At 39.5% G+C, this 22,040-nt stretch overlaps 2 protein-coding genes across 2 annotated transcripts; both read left to right on the top strand.

Moving 5' to 3' along the window:
• Nucleotides 1–1,818: 1,818 nt before the first annotated feature.
• Nucleotides 1,819–12,697, top strand: LOC145867267 (uncharacterized). Its single transcript, XM_082971339.1, has 5 exons — nucleotides 1,819–2,063; nucleotides 2,825–2,968; nucleotides 11,761–11,877; nucleotides 12,181–12,265; nucleotides 12,395–12,697. The coding sequence occupies exons 2-5, from the start codon at nucleotides 2,841–2,843 to the stop codon at nucleotides 12,680–12,682; spliced, it is 618 nt and encodes a 205-aa protein (XP_082827465.1). The 5' UTR covers nucleotides 1,819–2,063; nucleotides 2,825–2,840; the 3' UTR covers nucleotides 12,683–12,697.
• Nucleotides 12,698–13,098: 401 nt separating this feature from the next.
• On the top strand, nucleotides 13,099–21,815 carry LOC145867266 (NLR family CARD domain-containing protein 3-like). Its single transcript, XM_082971338.1, has 3 exons — nucleotides 13,099–14,801; nucleotides 15,037–15,210; nucleotides 21,389–21,815. The coding sequence occupies exons 1-3, from the start codon at nucleotides 13,420–13,422 to the stop codon at nucleotides 21,576–21,578; spliced, it is 1,746 nt and encodes a 581-aa protein (XP_082827464.1). The 5' UTR covers nucleotides 13,099–13,419; the 3' UTR covers nucleotides 21,579–21,815.
• The last annotated feature ends 225 nt before the right edge of the window (nucleotides 21,816–22,040 follow it).

The raw sequence follows: 22,040 nt of genomic DNA, 5'->3' as shown, positions 1-22,040 counted from the left end.
ACAACTCACAGCTGTGTTAATAGACCCAACTCAAACATCTGCTATCTTGAAATGTCCAAAAAAGGTATTTAAATGGGTCTACCAGACATCTTCTGGAGAGAAGAAGGCTCGATCTTTTCTCAAGAAGAACAATCTTCATACCATAAGACAGTTCTTCTTGAGAGAAGATAAGGTCAGGGACTCCTGTCTTACTTTCTGTCATGTTGAGATGGGTTTCCCTGTCTTACTTTCTGTCATGTTGAGATGGGTTAGTTCTTCTTGAGAGAACTAACCCAAAATTAGTCTAACTAACCCAAAATTAGTTAGGTGTGTCCATCCAGGGGAACGTCCCTGGTGGTGTGTCCTTCCAGGGGAACGTCCCCGGAGGTGTGTCCTTCCAGGGGAATCAGTGCCAGTAGCTCTTCTTTAAAGTCATTTCCATGAAAATAACAGACATAAACACACATCTGTGCTACATGGGTGTTGTCAGTTCTCTCATCAATAGCCAGGGGAAAATGCTCAGCCTGACTGAGCCCCTCCAGAACAATCCTATACACGTCATCCGCCAGAGCACAGACACGGCGTCCGGCTGATGTCACAGACAGGAGCACCTGTTTGACAGACGCAATTAGGCTATCCATAGACTTGTCTGTAGCCAATTCCTCCAAAACTGTCACCATGCATTTTTTAAACAGCTCTGCGTCTGTGAAGGGCATGTTGTGTTTGGTTAGAACCCAGGATGCTTTTAGGAAGCACTTGTGACCTCCTGTTGTTGGGTCAGGCCACGAAGGAGGATTCTACTGCCGTGTTTGTAGCTTGTAGTTAATGCTTCAGTGATTCTGCTTCAGGCCTCTGTCTGGGGCGGGAAGGCTACTTTGAAAGTACCATGTTTAGATTCATAATGCCGTCTGAGATTGAATTCTTTGCAAACAAGACACACTCTGGCTTGGCATTGGAGAAATATGGTAAGATGAATGGATCTCTCTGTCCGTTCTTCCCTGAAACTTTGATTTTCATTATCCACCTTTCTTTTGTTACTTTTTGAGAGCGACATGTTCTCTTGCTATCAAGCTCATTGTTCTGAATGAATGTTGACATTAATAAAGTAGTGTAGACTACAGTAGGCTACGTAGACCTGTTTTTCCCCACCAATCAACGCACAGAGAAATAAACAAAAAGTTATAATTGAATAGAGATATTGGTGATTTTATGATTTTATCAGATCTAAATTATTTTATTGTCACTGAATGTACTATGTACTAATCAAATGTGTTAAACATGTTAAATTTGTAGTGTAGGCCTATTAATTGTGCTAATATTATACGCTAATTATGTTCTGGCCCGCCCACTTTAACTCAGAAAAAAATTCTCCCGATGTCACGTCCTGACCATAGAAAGCTGTTATTTTCTATGGGAGAGTAGGTCAGGGCGTGACAGGGGGGTTTTCTAGTTTAGTTTTTCTATGTTGTTTTCTAGTTTTGTATTTCTATGTTGGGTTTTGTTTGGGATGATCTCCAATTAGAGGAAGCTGGTCATCGTTGTCTCTAATTGGAGATCATACTTAAGTAGGTGTTTTTCCCACCTTTGTTTGTGGGAGATTGTTTTTGAGTAGTGTATGTTTCACCTCTACATCACATTTTTTTTTTTGTTCTTTAGTTTATGTGTATGTATTGAATAGTTTCACAGTTCAATAAAATATGTGGAACGATAATCACGCTGCACTTTGGTCCGCTCCTCTCTATGACAACCGTGACACCCGAAGCCAAATCTAGTTGACAAACCCTGTTTTATAGTATGTCATGGCCTTTACTGGCCAACTGCTGTTATGTTTATGATATACTATGGTGTTGTTGATGAACCCTGTTTTATAGTATGTCATGGCCTTTTCTGGCCAACTGCTGTTATGTTTATGATATACTATGGTGTTGTGTCACTAGACTTTGACCAGATATTATTGCATCCAAAGATCAACTGTACCTAGAACATAGATACAGAGCCACTTGTTATCAGGAAGGTGCTCTCTCAGAACAACGGAAAATATCTCAATGACTTGACATGTTCTGGTTGTGAATTCAGGCTACAAGGTAAGAATCTTCCCAGTGATTATTGTAAAGTGTGTAGAGAAATTAAATGTTTGGTTTTATTTTAGTATAGTGACTGACAGTAAAACACTCAGATCTAACAGTCCATTTCACCTGGGACAGCTACGTGACAGTTCAATCATACAAAATGGCACTAACTGGGCGTAGGCAAGTCAAATTCAAAAACATATTGTTCATATATCGTATTTGTATATCGTGGTTATTTTACAACTTATAAAAATGTTAATGTATCATAGTTGTAAATCATCTTTCAGAATATCAGAACATTTGTTGTTTTCTAAACTACAATGATCTCCTGCTTCCTGTGTAATTTGGTATGAAACCACTGAACATACTTTTCTTAACATTGATATTATGAACTGAATTCAGTAACAGCATAATAATATCATACCTGTTGAACAAAGCAACACACTAGAATGAGAGAAATTATTAAAAGAGAAAGTGAGACATTATTATTATTATTATTATTATTATTAATATTATTATTATTGTTATTATTATTATTGTTATTGTTATTATTATTAATAATATTATTATTATTATTATTATTATTATTATTAGTTAAACTACATATTAGTCACGACTACATGTTCATGTGATGCATTAAATCACCTGACTGTTTGGATGTGTCTGTTAGAAAATGTTTTATTTCTAAGAGATAATGAATATATCAGAACAATTGACCTTCAATAATTAGTTAGTCACTGTGTTAACCACAACCAACATGCTGGATCTCTGTTTAGGGGTCAGTGCTCTAAAATGAGTCTCTCTGGGGAGAGGAAGGAAGGGGGCCCTGCCTCTAAAATGAGTCTCTTTGGGAAGAGAAAGGAGAAGGGCTCTGCCTCTAAAATGAGTCTCTCTGGGGGACATGACACCAAAGCTAAGAGGTGAGATGACAATTTGTTTAAGAATTATTAAAGAGTTTGTTTCTAAAATGTTACATCCCAAAAAAAAATTGTTTTGTTAAACACTATATAGCTGGAATGAAATGTTTGTATCCTTTATATTTTACTGTGATATGTGGTTGTCTCAACAGCACACACACACACACACACACACACACACACACACACACACACACACACACACACACACACACACACACACACACACACACACACACACACACACACACACACACATCTATAGAATGTTAGTATGACACAATCATTTAGCCTACTCTTAATTATTGCCTAATATGTTGGCATGCATAACTTTATTGTTTTACTAATTCTGATTGTTGTTACAAACGGAATTCTGACAATATATCCATTATATCAACACTCTTCACTCCTGTTAAAACCAAAACGGGTTCTATCTTCCTTAATATACAGAACCACTAAAGTTCTATACAGAACCCTTTATAGGAGGTTAGGAAGTGTCTGAGTATACAGTATATATACAATATATATAGAACCGTTTAAAGGGGGTTAGGAAGTGTCTGAGTATACAGTATAAATAGAATATATATAGAATCAAATTTCAAATCAAATCAAATTTATTTTTATATATTAAATGTATTTATATAGCCCTTCGTACATCAGCTGATATCTCAAAGTGCTGTACAGAAACCCAGCCTAAAACCCCAAACAGCAAGCAAAGCATGTGAAAGAAGCACGGTGGCTAGGAAAAAAAAAACAAGCATCTCTGTTTTGTCCGAGTTTAAAAGTAGAAAGTTTGCAGCCATCCACTTCTTTATGTCTGAAACACAGGCTTCTAGCGAGGGCAATTTTGGGGCTTCACCATGTTTCATTGAAATGTACAGCTGTGTGTCGTCCGCATAGCAGTGAAATTTAACATTATGTTTTCGAATGACATCCCCAAGAGGTAAAATATATAGTGAAAACAATAGTGGTCCTAAAACGGAACCTTGAGGAACACCGAAATTTACAATTGATTTGTCAGAGGACAAACCATTCACAGAGACAAACTGATATCTTTCCGACAGATAAGATCTAAACCAGGCCAGAACTTGTCCATGTAGACCAATTTGGGTTTCCAATCTCTCCAAAAGAATGTGGTGATCGATGGTATCAAAAGCGGCACTAAGATCTAGGAGCACGAGGACAGATGCAGAACCTCGGTCTGACGTCATTAAAAGGTCATTTACCACCTTCACAAGTGCAGTCTCAGTGCTATGATGGGGTCTAAAACCAGACTGAAGCGTTTTGTATACATTGTTTGTCTTCAGGAAGGCAGTGAGTTGCTGTGCAACAGCTTTTTCTAAAATTTTTGAGAGGAATGGAAGATTCGATATAGGCCGATAGTTTTTTATAATTTCTGGATCAAGATTCGGCTTTTTCAAGAGAGGCTTTATTACTGCCACTTTTAGTGAGCTTGGTACACATCCGGTGGATAGAGAGCCGTTTATTATGTTCAACATAGGAGGGCCAAGCACAGGAAGCAGCTCTTTCAGTAGTTTAGTTGGAATAGGGTCCAGTATGCAGCTTGAGGGTTTGGAGGCCATGATTATTTTTATCATTGTGTCAAGAGATATAGTACTAAAACACTTTAGTATCTCCCTTGATCCTAGGTCCTGGCAGAGTTGTGTAGACTCAGGACAATGGAGCTTTGGAGGAATACCCAGATTTAAAGAGGAGTCTGTAATTTGCTTTCTAATGATCATGATCTTTTCCTCAAAGAAGTTCATAAATGTATTACTGCTGAAGTGAAAAGCCTTCCTCCATTTGCGAAGGCTGCTTTTTAGTTAGCTTTGCGACAGTATCAAAAAGAAATTTCGGATTGTTCTTATTTTCCTCAATTAAGTTGGAAAAATAGGATGATCGAGCAGCAGTGAGGGCTCTTCGATATTGCACGGTACTGTCTTTCCAAGCTAGTCGGAAGACTTCCAGTTTGGTGTGGCGCCATTTCCGTTCCAATTTTCTGGAAGCTTGCTTCAGAGCTCGTGTATTTTCTGTATACCAGGGAGCTAGTTTCTTATGACAGATGTTTTTAATTTTTAGGGGTGCAACTGCATCTAGGGTATTGCGCAAGGTTAAATTGAGTTCCTCGGTTAGGTGGTTAACTGATTTTTGTCCTCTGACGTCCTTGGGTAGGCAGAGGCAGTCTGGAAGGGCATCAAGGAATCTTTGGGTTGTCTGAGAATTTATAGCACGACTTTTAATGCTCCTTGGTTGGGGTCTGAGCAGATTATTTGTTGCAATTGCAAACGTAATAAAATGGTGGTCCGATAGTCCAGGATTTTGAGGAAAAACATTAAGATCCACAACATTTATTCCATGGGACAAAACTAGGTCCAGAGTATGACTGTGGCAGTGAGTAGGTCCAGAGACATGTTGGACAAAACCCACTGAGTCGATGATGGCTCCGAAAGCCTTTTGGAGTGGGTCTGTGGACTTTTCCATGTGAATGTTAAAGTCACCAAAAATTAGAATATTATCTGCTATGACTACAAGATCCGATAGGAATTCAGGGAACTCAGTGAGGAACACTGCATATGGCCCAGGAGGCCTGTAAACAGTAGCTATAAAAAGTGAGTGAGTAGGCTGCATAGATTTCATGACTAGAAGCTCAAAAGACGAAAACGTCATAGTTTTTTTTTTTTGTAAATTGAAATTTGCTATCGTAAATGTTAGCAACACCTCCGCCTTTGCCGGATGCACGGGGGGTATGGTCACTAGTGTAACCAGGGGGTGAGGCCTCATTTAACACAGTAAATTCATCAGGCTTAAGCCATGTTTCAGTCAGGCCAATCACGTCAAGATTATTATCAGTGATTAGTTCATTGACTATAACTGCCTTGGAAGTGAGGGATCTAACATTAGGTAACCCAATTTTGAGATGTGAGGTATCACAATCTCTTTCAATAATGGCAGGAATGGAGGAGGTCTTTATACTAGTGAGATTGCTAAAGCGAACACCGCCATTTTTAATTTTGCCCAACCTAGATCGAGGCACAGACACGGTCTCAATGGGGAAAGCTAAGCTGACTACGCTGACTGTGCTAGTGGCAGACTCCACTAAGCTGGCAGGCTGGCTAACAGCCTGCTGCCTGGCCTGCACCCTATTTCATTGTGGAGCTAGAGGAGTTAGAGCCCTGTCTATGTTCGTAGATAAGATGAGAGCACCCCTCCAGCTAGGATGGAGTCCGTCACTCCTCAACAGGCCAGGCTTGGTCCTGTTTGTGGGTGAGTCCCAGAAAGAGGGCCAATTATCTACAAATTCTATCTTTTGGGAGGGGCAGAAAACAGTTTTCAACCAGCGATTGAGTTGTGAGACTCTGCTGTAGAGCTCATCACTCCCCCTAACTGGGAGGGGGCCAGAGACAATTAATCGATGCCGACACATCTTTCTAGCTGATTTACACGCTGAAGCTATGTTGCGCTTGGTGACCTCTGACTGTTTCATCCTAACATCGTTGGTGCCGACGTGGATAACAATATCTCTATACTCTCTACACTCGCCAGTTTTAGCTTTAGCCAGCACCGTCTTTAGATTAGCCTTATAGAACCCTTTATAGGAGGTTAGGAAGTGTCTGAGTATACAGTATATATGGAATATATATAGAACCCTTTATAGGAGGTTAGGAAGTGTCTGAGTATACAGTATATATAGAATATATATAGAACCCTTTATAGGAGGTTAGGAAGTGTCTGAGTATACAGTATATATAGAATATATATAGAAACCTTTATAGGAGGTTAGGAAGTGTCTGAGTATACAGTATATATAGAATATATATAGAACCCTTTATAGGAGGTTAGGAAGTGTCTGAGTATACAGTATATATAGAATATATATAGAACCCTTTATAGGAGGTTAGGAAGTGTCTGAGTATACAGTATATATAGAATATATATAGAACCATTTATAGGAGGTTAGGAAGTGTCTGAGTATACAGTATATATAGAATATATATAGAACCCTTTATAGGAGGTTAGGAAGTGTCTGAGTATACAGTATATATAGAATATATAGAGAATCCTTAATAGGAGGTTATGAAGTGTCTGAGTATACAGTATATATAGAATATATATAGAACCCTTTATAGGAGGTTAGGAAGTGTCTGAGTAGACAGTATATATAGAATATATATAGAACCCTTTATAGGAGGATAGGAAGTTTCTGAGTATACAGTATATATAGAATATATATAGAACCCTTTATAGGAGGATAGGAAGTGTCTGAGTATACAGTATATATAGAATATATATAGAACCCTTTATAGGAGGATAGGAAGTGTCTGGGTATACAGTATATATAATATATATAGAACCCTGTATAGGAGGTTAGGAAGTGTCTGAGTATACAGTATATATAGAATATATATAGAACCCTTTATAGGAGGTTAGGAAGTGTCTGAGTATACAGTATATATAGAATATATAGAGAATCCTTAATAGGAGGTTAGGAAGTGTCTGAGTATACAGTATATATAGAATATATATAGAACCCTTTATAGGAGGTTAGGAAGTGTCTGAGTAGACAGTATATATAGAATATATATAGAACCCTTTATAGGAGGATAGGAAGTTTCTGAGTATACAGTATATATAGAATATATATAGAACCCTTTATAGGAGGATAGGAAGTGTCTGAGTATACAGTATATATAGAATATATATAGAATCCTTTACTGGAGGTTAGCCTGTCTGAGTATACAGTATATATAGAATATATATAGAACCCTTTATAGGAGGTTAGGAAGTGTCTGAGTATACAGTATATATAGAATATATATAGAACCCTTTATAGGAGGTTAGGAAGTGTCTGAGTATACAGTATATATAGAATATATATAGAATCCTTTACAGGAGGTTAGCCTGTCGGAGTATACAGTATATATAGAATATATATAGAACCCTTTATAGGAGGTTAGGAAGTGTCTGAGTATACAGTATATATAGAATATATAGAACTATATAGGGTTCTTTGATCAGAACTCTAGAGGTTCTTCTTCACTGAACTGATCTTCATTATATCCAAACACACTGGTGGTCAGGGAGGCATCTCTTTGTTTGAACGATGGCCCACGCCAACTCTGGCTGACTTTTTTACAATACATTATAATACATTACATTACATTACAATACAACTTTGTCCCCATTAGTTACAGCAAACAACAAACATGTCTCTTCTTACTCCGTAAGAGTAAATTATCTTTATTGTCAGCACTTCTATGACCAATTTTCTACTCTGAGAAGCTTTGTGGATATGGGCCCAGATTTCAAAATATTGTTATAAAAACTTTGAATGTTTGTTTAACATAATATTAAAAAATGAATATTACTAATTTAACCCACTGTCAAGACTGGGTTTAGTTGTTTTGTGCCACTGTTCTGGAACTTCCCGTACAGAACTGTCCGTGTCCACGTACGGTGTGGCGCAAAGCGGTTACGCGCAGAGTGGGCTGAGGTGATCTTGGGGAATAACAACGGAGTTCACTACAGTGTTGAGACACCGAAGTTTATTGTTCAATTAGCTTTTTGCTGAATGGTCAGGGACAGTATGAGTGTAAACAGTTCTTTTCACTCTCTATCCTTGTTTCATTTTGTGGTTCACTGGATTCATGATCATCATCGAGATGAGGTACAGAACAACCTGCTAGCTAGCCAAGCTAGTCGGTACAGCTAGGTAAGCTAGCTAGCTACTATACCAGCAGCATCCTGGTTATCCTAGCTATCAAATCAAATGTATTTATAAAGCCCTTCTTACATCAGCTGATATCTCAAAGTGCTGTACAGAAACCCAGCCTAAATCCCCAAACAGCAGGCAATGCAGGTGTAGAAGCAAGGTGGCTAGGAAAAAATCCATAGAAAGGCCAGAACCTAGAAATAAACCTAGAGAGGAACCAGGCTATGAGGGCTGTGCCAGGTGGAGATTATAACAAAACATGACCAAGATGTTCAAATATTCAAAGATGACCAGCATGGTCAAATAATAATAATCACAGTGGTTGTCGAGGGTGCAACAGGTCAGCACCTCAGGAGTAAATGTCAGTTGGCTTTTCATAGACGATCATTCAGAGTATCTCTACCGAAAACAGCAGGTCTGGGACAGGTAGCACGTCCGGTGAACAGGTCAGGGTTCCATAGCCGCAGGCAGAACAGTTGAAACTGGAGCAGCAGCACGGCCAGGTGGACTTGGGACAGCAAGGAGTCATCAGGCCAGGTAGTCCTGAGGCATGGTCCAAGGGCTCAGGTCCTCTGAGAGAGAGAGAGAGAGAGAGAAAGAAAGAAAGAAAGAAAGAAAGAAAGAAAGAAAGAAAGAAAGAAAGAAAGAAAGAAAGAAAGAAAGAGAGAAAGAGAGAATTAGAGAGAGCATACTTAAATTCACACAGGACACCGTATAAGACAGGATAAATACTCCAGATATAACAGACTGACCCTAACCCCCAACACTTAAACTACTGCAGCAGAAATACTGGAGGCTGAGACAGGAGGGGTCGGGAGATACTGTGGCCCCATCCGACGATACCCCAGGACAGGCCCAAACAGGCAGGATATAACCCAACACACTTTGCCAAAGCACAGCCCCCACACCACTATAGGGATATCTTCAACCACCAACTTACCATCCTAAGACAAGGCCGAGTATAGCCCACAAAGATCTCCGCCACGACACAACACAAGGGGGGCACCAACCCAGACAGGAAGATCACATCAGTGACTCAACCCAATCAAGTGTCGCACCCCTTCCAGGGACGGCATGGAAGAACACCAGTAAGCCAGTGACTCAGCCCCTGTAATAGGGTTAGAGGCAGAGAATCCCAGTGGAGAGAGGGGAAGCACTAACTGAAGTTTATTTACTGCTTTATCACTACATCATCACCGGTTGCCTGCGTTTCTTGTGGACCAATGGAGATACCCGGATGTTTCTTCCACCTGTTAAATCCCGTGGAGGGCTTCTCCCTCTCGTTGACGGATGCTGGCTACCTCTGTCTGGTTCTCCTCTCTTCACTAGATGGACAGTAACTTTAGTGTTTAAACCCTCTGTGTCCAAGGACCGAACTTTTGAATATTATTTTCGGGGCGCCTCAGTAGGCTGAACTCATGACTTTTTCAACAATGTTTTTTTCTAATAAAAACTAGTTCATTGCATCCACCATGGAGCCCAGTTTCATAACATTACCTTATGTCCCTAGTTATGAAGTACTCGTGAAAAAACAGGCCTTATTTCAAGCCATTTTTCACCCTGCCAGCTCCTATTAGTTCTATTGAGCACCATGGCACCAACTCTCCTTCTGAACGTTCTATTCCCAGCTCATTGGTCTGCGTCACAATATCAGCTATGCTACTGTTATCAATGAGACCTGTCGACATTAACCGTGAACGCTTAACTCAGGTCACTTATTGTACTGAGATGTATTGCCTTAGACCGCTGCACCACTTGGGAGCCCATATTGGTTTTCAGAAAAAAGTATTCAACTTAAACAAAACGCATGTCCCTGTCCTCTTTTTCAAGATGTGGCTGATTTAAGCAGCCAGAAGACATTGTTTTCATTAAGAATGATTTAATTGTTGTGACGATTTGTTGTATCTAAATGGCTGCTGGGTCATTTGATATGCATTGAAATCTTCATTCGTAGACATCGAATTGAGTGAACCAAATGGACAGGTCTAGCTCGTTGATTTGTAGATCTGACTCAGTTGCTACCTCAGATTATGAGCCTATCAGGTGTCGTGAATGAGTTATGTAGTTCCCACAGAATGCCACAGGGAAGAGCAAGAGAGCTACAAACACATACTATTTTTTAAGCATTTTTAATATTTTGTTAATCAAAACCTGTCTAAGCGTTGTGCTGTTTTTATTTTGATATTAGTTATTGTATTATATGTATTATTACAAGGCAGAACACTTGATCAACAAGCCACATGTGTTTTATTTTTCAAATGTGGTTTGAACTGGGTGACCTGGTAACCTCTATGTCAAAGTCCAGGAATTGGCGTGGGATAGGTGGGACAGGTTTGAGACTGATCTAAGGAATTAATGAGAAAAATACACTTTATTTCTCAGCTGCCTCACCAATGACTGTATATGAATTAATAACTTTTAATTGCTGAATATTTATAAAAAATATACAGCCAAATAATCACTAGTCAGATGTTCTGAATATCATTAGTCAGAACCTCAACCACAGTATAGATGCATTTTAAAATATTTTCTTAATATCTCATATTGGGACTAAACAGCCTCGGAATAGAAAAGATGAGAGTGCATCTCCCAGCCCGCCAATAAATTACATCATGCAACGGTTAGCGAATTTACCTCAACATGCCCCTCATTTGCGCGAGAAGGCAGAGTAACGACACCAGCTTTTTGGTGGTGGCTGAGTTGTCTGCTTGTGCGAGAAGGCAGAGCAGGTCGATGCTGGTTGATGAATTTGACAATGAATGTACTAGAGCAGAGGGAACTTTTCCTGTGAGGGGGACTGGGGGTGTATCCAGGGAGAAAACTAATCTACTGAACTATCTATTGTGGTCTTATGCTTCCATCTATTGGAATAATTCGCAACAACAGTACTACTGAATAATGTGTAATTCCTTACTAAAGTAGTAATTACTCAGAATGGCAAAATATAACATTATCTAGTTCATTTTACCACTTAGAACCATTAAATATACATTTATAGCATAACAAACATTGAAACTGACATAAACCAAAAACACCATACATTTAGTAGATGAGATATGTAATGTTTGTCTCTGTTGTGTTGAAGCCCAATCAAGCAGCAGAGACCAGCCTTCCCTGTTCCCAGCTGTGTGTCCATGAAGAGTGACCAGTCTATCGGTCATCCTATAGGGTTTAGAGAGGGAGACTTTTCTACTGAACAAAGGTAAGAAGAACTCATGGGTCATGGTCAGTGAGTTAAACAACACTGTCTCTAGTCATTTCTCCTCTCCCATTTTCACATTTCTTTTGGTTGTTTTCATAATCCATAGGCTAATCCTTTTATCCATTTATATAGTCCTAAAACAATATTAAACAAACACAACGTTCCCTCCCTGTGTGTGTGTGTGTGTGTGTGTGTGTGTGTGTGTGTGTGTGTGTGTGTGTGTGTGTGTGTGTGTGTGTGTGTGTGTGTGTGTGTTTGTGTACTCCCTGGATGAGGACATGTAATCAAATGTTTTGTCCACAGACACCAACAGGAGAGATCAGAGTCAGAGATTCTCAGTGGTCAGTCTTCCCAGAGTCATCAAACAGACCTGGACTCTATATTCAGTGTATGTGGTCCTGTTATGAACATTTGTTTTTGTTTACCTCAAGTAAAGTTGATCTGTCAATTATTCATTAATGTGTTAATGAGAAAGCATTTCTTCTCTTGCTTAACTTATTTACTTGATTTATTTCAGTTGCTTGAAGAGAAAATTATGACATTTGTGAAGAACGAGCTGAAGATGTTCAAGAGGATTCTTAGTCCAGAACTCCCAGAAGGCTTTGAGAGTCAGAAGCAGGATGAGGAAGTGGTGGATGCTGAAGATGAGAAGCAGGAGAGCAGTGCCAGAGAGGGGGCTCGGAAGATCACACTGCACGTCCTGAGGAAAATGAACCAGAAGGAGCTTGCTGACACACTGGAGAAATGTAAGATCTGTCTGCCTCATGTTGAATGCTGTTTTATAACATTTAAAAGCTGTAGCTAAAGTACAGCTAAAGTAGCTGAGTAACTCAATGATATTGTAGCAGCCTTAACACAACACCTAGTGACCTCATCAAGTAGCATAAGGGATGTGTTGTGTTGATTAATTTAGAGAGAGAGACAGAGACAGAGAGACAACATTAATAATACCATCAATAATACCAATAATTACATTATCAGTCACACCAGTCTGTAATGCATTATGAAAACATTTAAACAGTCAGTTAAGAGAATAAATGATTATAATTTAAAATGTTATAACAGTCCTACAATACTGTAGGCATTAAAACAGACGTAATATTAATATCCTCTGTGCTATTTCTTCATTCAGATGAGCTTGCTGTGATTTGCCAACGTGAACTCAAATCTAATCTAAAGAAGAAGTTTCAATGTGTATTTGAGGGGATCGCTAAACAAGGAAACCCAACACTTCTCAATAAGATCTACACAGAGCTCTACATCACAGAGGGTGGAACAGGAGAGGTCAATAATGAACATGAGCTGAGACAGATTGAGACAACAACCAGGAAACAAGCAAGACCAGAGACTGCAGTCAAATGTAACGACATCTTCAAACCCTTAACTGGACAAGACAAACTTATCAGAACTGTGCTGACAAAGGGAGTCGCTGGCATTGGAAAAACAGTCTCTGTGCAGAAGTTCATTCTGGACTGGGCTGAAGGAAAAGCCAATCAGGATGTTCAATTTGTGTTTTCATTCCCTTTTCGGGAGCTGAATTTGATGAAAGGGGACAAACACACTTTGATTGAACTTGTCAATCACTTCTCAATGGAAACCAAACAATCAAGAATCTCCAACTACGACAAGTACAAAGTTGTGTTCATCTTTGATGGTCTGGATGAGTGCCGACTGCCCTTAGACTTCCAGAAGAACAAGATCTGTTGGGACGTCACAGAGTCAACCTCAGTGGATGTTCTGCTGACAAATCTCATCAAGGGAAATCTGCTTCCCTCTGCTCTCATCTGGATAACTACCCGACCTGCAGCAGCCAATAAGATCCCTTCAGGGTGTGTTGACCAGGTGACAGAGGTACGAGGGTTCAATGACCCACAGAAGGAGGAGTACTTCAGAAAGAGATTCAGTGATGAGGAGCTGGCCAGCAGAATCATCTCACACATAAAGACATCAAGGAGCCTCCACATCATGTGCCACATTCCAGTCTTCTGTTGGATTTCTGCAACAGTCCTCGAACACATGCTGAAACATAAGAGAGCAGAGATGCCCAAGACTCTGACTGAGATGTACACACACCTTGTGGTGTTTCATACCAAACAGAAGAATGAAAAGTATCTTGGGAAAGAAGAGACAGGTCCACACTGGAATAAAGAGAGCATTCTGTCACTGGGAAAACTGGCTTTTCAACAGCTAGTGAAGGGCAATCTGATTTTCTATGAAAAAGACCTGAAAGAGGCTGGCATTGATGTCAATGAAGCCTCTGTGTACTCAGGATTGTGCACACAGATCTTTAAAGAGGAATGTGTTCTGTACCAAGACAAGGTGTACTGCTTCGTTCATCTGAGCATTCAGGAGTTTCTGGCTGCTGTGTATGTGTTCCTCTCATTCATCAACAAAAATGAGAATCTCATGGACAAACAGCAAACAAAGTCCAGCATCTTTTCTCTGCTGTACAGAGACAAGTCTGAAGTTACTGTCTACAAGAGTGCTGTGGATAAAGCCTTACAAAGTGAGACAGGAAACCTGGACCTTTTCCTCCGCTTCCTTCTGGGACTCTCACTGGAGTCCAATCAGAAGCACTTACGAGGTCTACTGACAAAGACAAGAAGCAGCTCACAGAGCCATGAAGACACAGTGAACTACATCAAGGAGAAGATCAGGGAGAATCTTTCTCCAGAGAGGAGCATCAATCTGTTCCACTGTCTGAATGAACTGAATGACCATTCTCTAGTGGAGGAGATCCAAAGCTACCTGAGATCAGGAAGTCTCTCAGAAGCCAACCTGTCACCTGCACAGTGGTCAGCTCTGGTCTTTGTGTTGCTGACTTCAGAAAAGGAGCTGGATGTGTTTGACCTGAAGAAATTCTCCAGATCAGAGGAAACTCTTCTGAGGCTGCTGCCAGTGGTCAAAGCCTCCAGAGCTGCTCTGTGAGTAAATAATATAATATATATAAGAAGTATTCATCAGGAAGAAATATTATGTTTAGAGAAAAATATGTATTATAATATGTATATTGAAAAACATATTGATTAAATGCATTGATGGAAGATGAATCTATATGTTGTTTGGGAATATGAACCACATGCATCTACCGTTGTCCTTCTACACTACTGGTGTTAAATTAACAGTGTGTTTGTGAAGTCATGATGATCTCTTTGTCAGGCTGTCAGGCTGTGGAGTCACAGAGGAAGGCTGTGCTTCTCTGGTCTCAGCTCTGGAGTCAAACCCCTCACACCTGAGAGAGCTGGATCTGAGTAACAATGGCCTGAAGGATTCAGGAGTGACGCTGCTCTCTGCTGGACTGGGGAATCACCACTGTAAACTGGAGACTCTAAGGTCAGTATTCCTGTAGTTGGTCAACAAGTGGTAACTGTTCACCAGATCCACATGTGTTTACCAGACACACATAGTCCACACCATATGTGTTTGGACAGTGAAGCTTACAGTTTTACATTTGGTGCTGTGCTCCAGCATTTTGGATTTGAGATCAAATGTTTCATATTAGTTGACAGTACAGAATGTCACCTTTTATTTGAGACTATTCGTATCTGTTTTACCGTTTACAAATGAAAGCATTTTATGTATCTAGTTGTCCCATTTTATGTATGTACAGTGGCTTGCAAAAGTATTCACCCCCATGGCATTTTTCCTTTTTGTTTGCCTTACAACCTGGAATTAAAATAGATTTTTGGGGGTTTGTATCATTTGATTTACAAAACATGCCTACCACTTTGAAGATGCAAAATATTTTAATTGTGAAACAAACAAGAAATAAGAAAAAAAAGAGAACTTGACCGTGCTTAACTATTCACTCCCCCAAAGACAAAACTTTGTAGAGTCACCTTTTGCAGCTATTACAGCTGCTACTCTCTTGGGGAATGTCTCCATAAGCTTGGCACATCTAGCCACTGGGATTTTCGCCCATTTTTCAAGGCAAAACTGCTCCAGCTCCTTCAAGTTGGATGGGTTCCGCTGGTGTACAGCAATCTGTAAGTCATACCACAGATTCTCAATTGGATTGAGGTCTGGGCTTTGACTAGGCCATTACAAAACAGTTACATTTGTCCCCTTAAACCACTCGAGTGTTGCTTTAGCAGTCTTACATCTCTGGAAGACTGAAACAGCTTTCCCTCAAGGATTTCCCTGTATCTAGCACCATCCATCATTCCTTCAATTCTGACCAGTTTCCCAGTCCCTGCCGATGAAAAACAAACCCACAGCATGATGCTGCCACCACCATGCTTCACTGTGGGGATGCGGTTCTCGGGGTGATGCGAGGTGTTGGGTTTGCACCAGACATAGCGTTTTCCTTGATGGCCAAAAAGCTCAATTTTAGTCTCATCTAACCAGAGTACCTTCTTCCATATGTTTGGGGAGTCTGCCACATGCCTTTTGGTGAACACCAAATGTGTTTGCTTATTTATTTTCTTCAAGCAATGGCTTTTTTTCTGGCCACTCTTCCGTAAAGCCCAGATCTGTGGAGTGTACGGCTTAAAGTGGTCCTATGGACAGATACTCCAATCTCCGCTGTGGAGCTTTGCAGCTCCTTCAGGGTTATCTTTGGCCTCTTTGTTGCCTCTGATTAATGCCCTCCTTGCCTGGTCTGTGAGTTTTGGTGGGCGGCCCTCTCTTGGCAGGTTTGTTTTGGTGCCATATTCTATCCATTTTTTAATAACGGATTTAATGGTGCTCCGTGGGATGTTAAGAGTTTCATATATTTTTTTATAGCCCAACCCTGATCTGTACTTCTCCACAACTCTGTCCCTGACCTGTTTGGAGAGCTCCTTGGTCTTCATGGTACCGCTTGCTTGATGGTGCCCCTTGCTTAGTGGTGTTGTAGACTCTGGGGCCTTTCAGAACAGGTGTATATATACTGAGATCATATGACAGATCATGTGACACTTAGATTGCACACATGTGGAGTTTATTTAACTAATGATGTGACTTCTGAAGGTAATTGGTTGCACCAGATATTATTTATGGGCTTCATAGCAAAGGGGGTGAATACATATGCACACACCACTTTTCTGTTTTTAACTTTATTTTTTAAACAAGTCATTTTTTTTATTTCTCTTGACCAATTTGGACTATTTTGTGTTTGTCCATTACATGAAATCCAAATAAAATCAATTTAAATTACAGGTTGTAACAAAATGGGAAAAACGCCAAGGGGGATGAATACTTTTGCAAAGCACTGTAGTTCATTTGAAGAAGTCTTAATTATTTGGACAAATTCACTTATATTGTATTAAAGTAGCCATAAGTTTAGTATTTGGTCCCATATTCCATGCCTGAAGTGATTACATCAAGCTTGTGATTCTACAAACTTGTTGAATTCATTTGCAGTTTGTTTTGATTGTATTTTGGATTTTGTTTTTCCTAATAGAAACTGATTGGTGAATAATATCCTGTCATTTTGGAGTCACTTCACTTGTATTGTCAGTAAGAATAAGAATGAATCGAGAATGATGATGAATGAGAAAGTTACAGAGGCACAATGATCAGACCCCCTCTGTTATTGGTAATGGTGAGAGGTTAGCATGTTTTCTTGTAGCCTCTGTTATTGGTAATGGTGAGAGGTTAGCATGTTTTGTTGTAGCCTCTGTTATTGGTAATGGTGAGAGGTTAGCATGTTTTGTTGTAGCCTCTGTTATTGGTAGTGGTGAGAGGTTAGCATGTTTTGTTGTAGCCTCTGTAATTGGTAATGGTGAGACGTTAGCTGTTTTGTTGTAGCCTCTGTTATTGGTAATGGTGAGAGGTTAGCATGTTTTGTTGTAGCCTCTGTTATTGGTAATGGTGAGAGGTTAGCATGTTTTGTTGTAGCCTCTGTTATTGGTAATGGTGAGAGGTTAGCATGTTTTGTTGTAGCCTCTGTTATTGGTAATGGTGAGAGGTTAGCATGTTTTGTTGTAGCCTCTGTTATTGGTAGTGGTGAGAGGTTAGCATGTTTTGTTGTAGCCTCTGTTATTGGTAATGGTGAGAGGTTAGCATGTTTTGTTGTAGCCTCTGCTATTGGTAATGGTGAGAGGTTAGCATGTTTTGTTGTAGCCTCTGCTATTGGTAATGGTGAGAGGTTAGCATGTTTTGTTGTAGCCTCTGCTATTGGTAATGGTGAGAGGTTAGCATGTTTTGTTGTAGCCTCTGTTATTGGTAGTGGTGAGAGGTTAGCATGTTTTGTTGTAGCCTCTGTTATTGGTAATGGTGAGAGGTTAGCATGTTTTGTTGTAGCCTCTGTTATTGGTAATGGTGAGAGGTTAGCATGTTTTGTTGTATCCTCTGTTATTGGTAATGGTGAGAGGTTAGCATGTTTTGTTTTAGCCTCTTAACTTTCTCACTCATTCAGATTCATGATTCATTCATGATTTTTCTTAATCATGGCATCATCAGAATTTAATTTTTAATCGTGAAACACATACAGTTGAAGTCGGAAGTGTACATACACTTAGGTTGGAGTCATTAAAACGTGTTTTTGAACCTCTCCACAAATTTCTTGTTAACAAACTATATAGTTTTGGCAAGTCGGTTAGGACATCTACTTTGTGCATGACACAAGTAATTTTTGAAACAATTGATTACAGACAGATTATTTCACTTATAATTCACTGTATCACAATTCCAGTGGGTCAGAAGTTTACATACACTAAGTTGACTGTGCCTTTAAACAGCTTGGAAAATTCCAGAAAATTATGTCATGGCTTTAGAAGCATCTGATAGACTATTTGACATAATTTGGATGTATTTCAAGGCCTACCTTCAAACTCAGTGCCTCTTTGCTTGACATCATGGGAAAATGAAAAGGAATCAGCCAAAATCTCAGAAAAAAAAATTGTAGACCTCCACAAGTCTGCTTCATCCTTGGGAGCAATTTCCAAACGCCTGAAGGTAACACGTTCAATCAATAGCACGCAAGTCTAAACACCATGGGACCACACAGCCATCATACCATCCCAACTGTGAAGCACGGCGGTGGCAGCATCATGTTGTGGGGGTGATTTGCTGCAGGAGGGACTGGCGCACTTCACAAAATAGATGGCATCATGAGGCAGGAAAATTGTGGATATATTGAAGCAACATCTCGAGACATCAGTCAGGAAGTTAAAGCTTGGTCACAAATGGGTCTTCCAAATGGACAATGACCCCAAGCATACTTCCAAAGTTGTGGCAAAATGGATTAACCTCTATGGGCTAGGTGGGACGCAGGCGTCCCACCCGTGGTGCACTCCATCAACAGCAGGTGCATTTCAAGAGCGGCAAATTTGAATCCAAATAAATGTCAAAATTCAAATTTTTCAAACATACAACTATTTTACACCCTTTGAAAGATAAACATCTCCTTAATCTAACCACGTTTTACGATTTCAAAAAGGTTTCACGGCGAAATCATAAATTTAGAGTATGTTAGGACAATACATTTAAGAGATTTGTGTGTAATGTTTTGTCAATTCAAAGACAGGGTCACCAAAACCATAAAACCAGCTAAAATGATGCACTAACCTTTTACAATCTCCATCAGATGACACTCCTAGGACATTATGTTAGACAATGCATGCATTTTTAGTTCTATCAAGTTCATATTTATATCCAAAAACAGCGTTTTACTATGGCATTGATGTTGAGGAAATCGTTTCCCTCCAATAACCGGCAGTCAAGTCAGCATCACAAATTAAATAATTAAAATTAGAAAACATTGGTAAAATATTATATTGTCATTTAAAGAATTATAGATTTACATCTCTTGAACGCAATCAACTTGCCAGATTTAAAAATAACCTTACTGGGAAATCACACTTTGCAATAATCTGAGCACTGCGCCCAGAAAAATACGCGTTGCGATACAGACTAGTCGTCATGTTGGGGAGATCTAAAATCGAAAATACTATGTAAATAATCCATTACCTTTGATTCTCTTCATCAGATGTCACTTCCAGGTATCACAGGTCCATAACGAATGTAGTTTTGTTCAAAAAAGCTCATCATTTATGTCCAAAAATCTCCGTCTTGTTAGCACATGATCTAAGCCCGCCGGACTTCACTTCATGAACGAGGGGAAAAAATATATTTACGTTCGTTCAAACATGTCAAACGTTGTATAGCATAAATCATTAGGGCCTTTTTTAACCAGAACATGAATAATATTCAAGGTGGACGAATGCATACTCTTTTATAACGTATTGGAACGAGGGTACCCAACATGAACTCGCGCGCCAGGTGTCTAATGGGCCATCATCGTTCCATGGCTCTTGTTCGGTCAGATCTCCCTCCAGAAGACTCAAAACACTTTGTAAAGGCTGGTGACATCTAGTGGAAGCAATAGGAAGTGCCAAAATATTCCTCAGCCCCTGTGTTTTTCAATGGCATAGGTTTAAAGGTAATACAACACATCAGGTATCCACTTCCTGTCAGAAAATGTCTCAGGGTTTTGCCTGCCAAATGAGTTCTGTTATACTCACAGACACCATTCAAACAGTTTTAGAAACTTTAGAGTGTTTTCTATCCATATATAATAAGTATATGCATATTCTAGTTACTGGGTAGGATTAGTAAGCAGATTAAATCGGGTAAAAACAATTTATCCAGCCGTGCAAATACTGCCCCCTAGCCCTAACAGGTTTGGACAACAAAGTCAAGGTATTGGAGTGGCCATCACAAAACCTTGACCTCAATCCTATAGAAAATTTGTGGGCAGAACTGAAAAAGCGTGTGCGAGCAAGAGGCCTACAAACCTGACTCAGTTACACCAGCTCTGTCAGGAGGAATGGGCCAAAATTCACCCAACTTATTGTGGGAAGCTTGTAGAAGGCTACCCGAAACGTTTAACCCAAGTTAAACCATTTAAAGGCAATGCTACCAAATACTAATTGAGTGTATGTAAACTTCTGACCCACTGGGAATGTGATGAAAGAAATAAAAGCTGAAATTAATCATTCTCTCTACTATTATTCTGACATTTCACATTCTTAAAATAAAGTGGTGATCCTAACTGACCTAAGCCAGGGAATTTTTATTAGGATTAAATGTCAGGAATTGTAAAAATTGAGTTTAAATGCATTTGGCTAAGGTATATGTAAACTTCTGACTTCAACTGTATGTATTAAAATACCCTCAAATAAAAGGTGACATTATATACTGTCACCTCATATGAAACATTTGATCTGAAATCCAAAATGTTGGAGTATAGAGCCACATTTAAAATGTTAGCTTCACTGTCAAAATAGATATGGTGTGGACTGTATACTCAATACAATCTAAATCTGATACCTCACTGTCTGTCTTTTGACTGATACTGCTTTTAAACTGGTCTGGTCAGTCTACTCAAATATTTGTACTATACATGTTTCTATCTGCAGGCAATACTTTGATCATTTGTCATTTTTAATGATGATACATTAATTTACGAATAGATATGGCAGGTTTCAGGACACTGATATCTGAAAAATGTTGAAAAATTATACTGCCACTATTTTCACCACCAAAGCATAGCAGTGTGATTTTAATTTGATTTGACTCTTTGCAGGCTGTCAGGCTGTCTAGTCACAGAGGAAGGCTGTGCTTCTCTGGTCTCAGCTCTGAGGTCAAACCCCTCACACCTGAGAGAGCTGGACCTGAGTAACAATGACCTGAAGGATTCAGGAGTGAAGCTGGTCTCTGCTGGACTGGGGAATCCCCACTGTAAACTGGAGACTCTGAGGTCAGTATTCCTGTAGTTGGTCAACAAGTGATAACTGTTCACCAGATCCACATGTGTTTACCAGGGACACATAGTCCACACCATATGTGTTTGGACAGTGAAGCTTACAGTTTTACATTTGGTGCTATCCTCCAGCATTTTGGATTTGAGATGTTTCATATTAGGTGACCTTACAGAATGTCACCTTTTATTTGACGGTATTTTCATACATATCTGTTTTACCGTTTAGAAATTAAAGCACTTTCTGTACGTAGTTCTCCCATTTGAAGAAGTCTTAATTATTTGGACAAATTTACTTATATTGTATTAAAGTTGTCATAAGTTTAGTATTTAGTCCCATGTTCCATGCCTGCAGTGATTACATCAAGCTTGTGATTCTACTAACTTGTTGAATGCATTTTTCAGTTTGTTTTGGTTGTGTTTTGGATGATGTTTTTCCTAATAGAAACTGATTGGTGAATAATGTCCTGTCATTTTG

The sequence above is a fragment of the Salmo salar genome, unplaced genomic scaffold, assembly GCF_965601325.2.
Source record: "Salmo salar unplaced genomic scaffold, fSalSal1 ptg000257l, whole genome shotgun sequence".
NCBI classification, from domain to species: Eukaryota; Metazoa; Chordata; class Actinopteri; order Salmoniformes; family Salmonidae; genus Salmo; species Salmo salar.
This window is presented reverse-complemented; position numbering and strand designations above follow the sequence as displayed.